This window comes from Ylistrum balloti, unplaced genomic scaffold (genome assembly GCF_031769215.1).
Source record: "Ylistrum balloti isolate Yb309-2 unplaced genomic scaffold, AGI_CSIRO_Ybal_v1 Utg369582, whole genome shotgun sequence".
Classification (NCBI taxonomy): domain Eukaryota; kingdom Metazoa; phylum Mollusca; class Bivalvia; order Pectinida; family Pectinidae; genus Ylistrum; species Ylistrum balloti.
In genome coordinates this window covers 265,703-270,585 of record NW_026781872.1, presented here as the reverse complement: position 1 = coordinate 270,585, position 4,883 = coordinate 265,703, and the positions used below count along the sequence as shown (strand labels likewise).

The 4,883-nt window shown below is 36.0% G+C and overlaps 1 protein-coding gene across 1 annotated transcript; it reads left to right on the top strand.

Annotated features, from left to right (window-relative positions):
- Positions 1-4,683, top strand: LOC132543697 (sulfotransferase 1B1-like). Its single transcript, XM_060207219.1, has 5 exons — positions 1-172; positions 737-1,060; positions 3,007-3,110; positions 3,350-3,521; positions 4,571-4,683. Exons 1-5 carry the CDS (start codon positions 1-3, stop codon positions 4,681-4,683), a joined length of 885 nt encoding a protein of 294 aa, XP_060063202.1.
- Positions 4,684-4,883: the final 200 nt, after the last annotated feature.

The following is a 4,883-nucleotide window of genomic DNA, read 5'->3' as shown; positions in this document are numbered from 1 at the left end:
ATGGAAATGCGACAGCAGAAGGATGCAGGTGGAGCTGTCCTCCATTTTAAATATTTTGATGGCATTTACTTTCCACCAAATGTCATAGGGGACGTTAAGACCCATTTAGACGCGATAAAAAACCTTAAACATAAAGATGGAGATGTTTTGCTTGATACGTTTCCAAAAACAGGTAGACTAAGATAAATTATTATCTACAGCGAAAATAATATGTTATTTGCTCAATAATGTGATATCTATCCGTCACATATTTCAGCAGATGTACTATTTCTGTCTCTGATTTTGTATTGACTCCACTCATTGATGATATCGATCTTTATCTACTATCCTTTCACATTCACAACGTCAAGTATGATATAAGTTAGACAAATCCCTGTTTGTCGTGAAATCCGCCCGTCACTAGATATAGCGGAATTGTAAGCTACGCCTGTGGATCCTTAGTCCCGGTAGCTGGTCATAAATCTTCATAAGAACAGTTAAAGACAAATCCTTCCACATTGTTTAATTACTATTACTTATTATCGTTCTTTTACTTGTGATCTGAATTAAAATCCTGATCAATTATAATGTGATAATGTCCTGACATTGTGTACAGTCTTTTTTTTATGTTTTGCACAATTGTAATAAATCGGTTACATCTGACACTTAAACTATTGATTAAAAAAATTCAGTTATTAATGTGATAAATCATCTTGAAGGCAAAATATTTTTATCAAATTTTCGATTTGTCTTTCAGGAACACACTGGACATTTGAAATTATGCACATGTTAGTAACTGGAAAGGCAGAATATTACCCCGAAAAGACTCTAGCTCTAGAGTTTGAGCCAATTGAAAAACTTGACAACTTGGAATCTCCCAGAGTTCACACGTCACACTTATTTCCTCAACACATTCCTCAGTCATTGATTGATAATAAATCTAAAATGGTATACGTCTTTCGAAACCCGAAAGATACTGCTGTGTCGATGCATTCTTTCATGAAAATCTTAAACGTCGAACTTCTACAGGGGTACGAATCAACATGGGACAATTACATCGAATCATATATGAATGACAAAGGTATTTTCTTGTGCGATGTAATATTTAGTGTGGTGATTCAGTAGTGCTGTACGTTTTAGAAGTCTCACTGTACATAATTCTTTGCTGATATATTTGTCGTAGACTCGTAGCGTTTTACTTAAATTTCTATTAGTTGCAGATATTTTCTCTGTTGTTATTGTTTAAAAGGTGTGATGTCAGTTTCTTTTAACTTACAATAATTTCGTTCTTCACAAGAGAATGTTCTTATTTCTGAGAGTCATAACTTTTGTTTTATTTTTGTTGTAGTTATAGCTGGTCCGTCGCTTTGGAAATGGTTCTGACATAAAATAGAAGGATTGTACAAAAGCACATGTTACTAGCAATTTATATAAGCTACACTAGACTCAATCAATTTAACTGCATCATAATGTTAGGGTTAGGCTTAGGGTTAGTGTTAGTTTTGATTGAAATGCCTTGAGGTGATTCAGTAGGGTTCGGGTTAGGGTTAGTTTTGATTGAAATGCCTTGAGATGATTCAGTAGGGTTAGGGTTAGTTTTGATTGAAATGCCTTGAGATGATTCAGTAGGGTTAGGGTTAGTTTTGATTGAAATGCCTTGAGATGATTCAGTAGGGTTAGGGTTAGGGTTAGTTTTGATTGAAATGCCTTGAGATGATTCAGTAGGATTCGGGTTAGTTTTGATTGAAATGCCTTGAGATGATTCAGTAGGGTTAGGGTTAGTTTTGATTGAAATGCCTTGAGATGATTCAGTAGGGTTAGGGTTAGGGTTAGTTTTGATTGAAATGCCTTGAGATGATTCAGTAGGATTCGGGTTAGTTTTGATTGAAATGCCTTGAGATGATTCAGTAGGGTTAGGGTTAGTTTTGATTGAAATGCCTTGAGATGATTCAGTAGGATTAGTTTTGATTGAAATGCCTTGAGATGATTCATTAGGGTTAGGGTTAGTTTTGATTGAAATGCCTTGAGATGATTCAGTAGGGTTAGGGTTAGTTTTGATTGAAATGCCTTGAGATGATTCAGTAGGGTTAGGGTTAGTTTTTTGATTGAAATGCCTTGAGATGATTTAGTAGGGTTAGGGTTAGGGTTAGGGTTAGGGTTAGGGTTAGGGTTAGGGTTAGTAGGGTTAGGGTTAGGGTTAGTAGGGTTAGGGTTAGGGTTAGTTTTGATTGAAATGCCTTGAGATGATTCAGTAGGGTTAGGGTTAGTTTTGATTGAAATGCCTTGAGATGATTCAGTAGGGTTAGCCTTGGTTAGGGTTAGTTTTGATTGAAATGCCTTGAGATGATTCAGTAGGGTTAGGGTTAGTTTTGATTGAAATGCCTTGAGATGATTCAGTAGGGTTAGGGTTAGTTTTGATTGAAATGCCTTGAGATGATTCAGTAGGGTTAGGGTTAGGGTTAGTTTTGATTGAAATGCCTTGAGATGATTCAGTAGGGTTAGGGTTAGTTTTGATTGAAATGCCTTGAGATGATTCAGTAGGCATGCTTTACGAAGTATTATAGAATTTCTACCTTGGACTTAAAAAAAATCATTGATTGTATCTTTTTTTTTTGTTACGTTATAATAATGAAGCTTGGTATTACTTTGAATTTATCAAGTATGTGGAAATTACGAAATTTATTGAACTATGGGGCCAGTGCATCTCCCCATTTAGATACTGACATTTTGTTCCAATTAATGTCGGTTTAACTCAATTGCTACCTATGTTTCCAATGTTTGGCCGTTAGCAACATCCACGAGAACGAAGCACCTGTTTAGTGCAGTTAATTATTTGACTGTACTTTATTATATACTGGAACTAATCCTTAATATTGCAAAGGTGCAATTTACTTATATGTGTGTTTTTACTATCCTGCTTAGCTCTATACATCTAATACGGAATTTGAATGTTTTGATATGATTGGTTGGATTTATATGTGATTCGTTTGCTTTCATTGTATTTTTTAATTTGTTTGATTTCTACAGTACCTTACAATTCCTGGTGCGAACACGTAAAAGCGTGGTTGGATTTCCAGAAATCACATCCGGGATTATCCATACTTTTTATCGCGTTCGAGGACATGAAGAAGGTCTGTTCTTCACACTGACATGCTTTTAACAGCAGGTGTTCATTTAGATAATTGGTTCACATGTGTTTCTTCATTTTCAGCGACGAATGAATAACTTTTTCAATTTCGTTATCGCGTCGCTATTTGATGTACGTTATCGACATAGTTTTCACATTATCTTGTTTCCTATTTATATACACACATTGAAACATACTTAAAGTTGTCCGCTGTTGTGATCTATTTGTTGATTGTATCTCCAGGATTTACGGAGAAGCGTTCAGAAAATTGCTGAACATCTGGAATTAAAACACAGTCCGGAATTCCTAGACAAAGTGGCGGAAAAGTGTCAATTTATCAACATGTCAAAGGGGAAGACATGCGCGGAGGAGACAAAAATGGGTGTTGGTGGAAAAAATCCATTTTATAGAAAAGGTACCGATCATTTCAATTATATCGCTTCCGTTATTATAACTGATAATGAACCTATGCTGTCCAGAACTCACAACAAATCAGGTAACCTGAGAATCACACATCGGTACAGTGGTAGCACGAAATATGCACTATAATTGACCCTATCCGGAACCCGGTGAGGTGATGGCTATGTTGACAAACATCTATTCACGACTGACAAACGAAGAGATAAAATGGGAGAAAACAATCAGGGTTGATGTTGAATTGTTGTCAAAAAGTATACGAGTTAATGGCACCTCTCAATACAAATTAGAAACATACACAGCCAGGCAAAGTAGTAAAATGTGTCATACTATCATTTCCTCTTTCCTGACACGTCAGTAATACAAAGAATCTTATGTAAACCAATAATGACCGAACTAAAAACCAAGACAAATCTGATGAGATTCAAAGACTCCATAGTACATTTACTGCCATGTTTTCACATGTGGCATTAAAATGAAGTTTCATACTTGTACATATTAAAAACCATACCTATATCCTAATTAATACATTTGCAGCACACGGAATTTAACTTAAGCGTAGCAGGTAATGAAGTTTTAAAGTAGAACACGTACTCCAGTTCTTATCTGACTGGATCAGGTCGATCACGGAGTATCACTGGTGCAGTTTACGCATGCGTGCATAATTAGTTAGCTGGTTCAATTTGAATAGTAACTTAGCTTTGTAAAATGATCCGATTAATCACGTGGTCAGAGACAAAAATAGTGTTTGTGTCTGCTAGTATGCCTTGAAAGTGACATTACTCACCCAGAAATGGACATGGAAAATGATATTACTCACCCAGAAATTTACATGGAAAGTGACATTACTCATCCAGATAGTGACATAGTACTGATGATCACGTGAGTTGACGAGATAGTTACACAAAAGTATCGTCATTGTTGGTACGACTAAATCATAAATGACGTTTAGTTTCATTATCTAAACAGAACACTGTGTATCATCAGTACATGAACAGGTATTCTTTAAACAATTATTTAATTCCTTTGAATTTTTAATTATTTCAGGTGACGTGGGAGATTGGAAAAATTATTTCACAGTTGCGCAGAACGAGAGGTTTGATGTGTTCTTAAAGGAAAATATGGCAGACATTGATCTAGATATAAAATATACACTCTGAGCGTGATTTGAAGAACAAAGTGAACAACTTGGTCGATTTGTATCCATCAAACAATGAGTCGTCATCAATAATCAGCTACATGTGTAAACGTAATCTGATTTTTCTCTGATGTAGAGGTCAGGTGGCGACGCGGGAAGACACTCGCCTTTCACCTAGCCGCCCGGGGCTCGATTCCCGGACAAGAAAATGTATGGTATCAC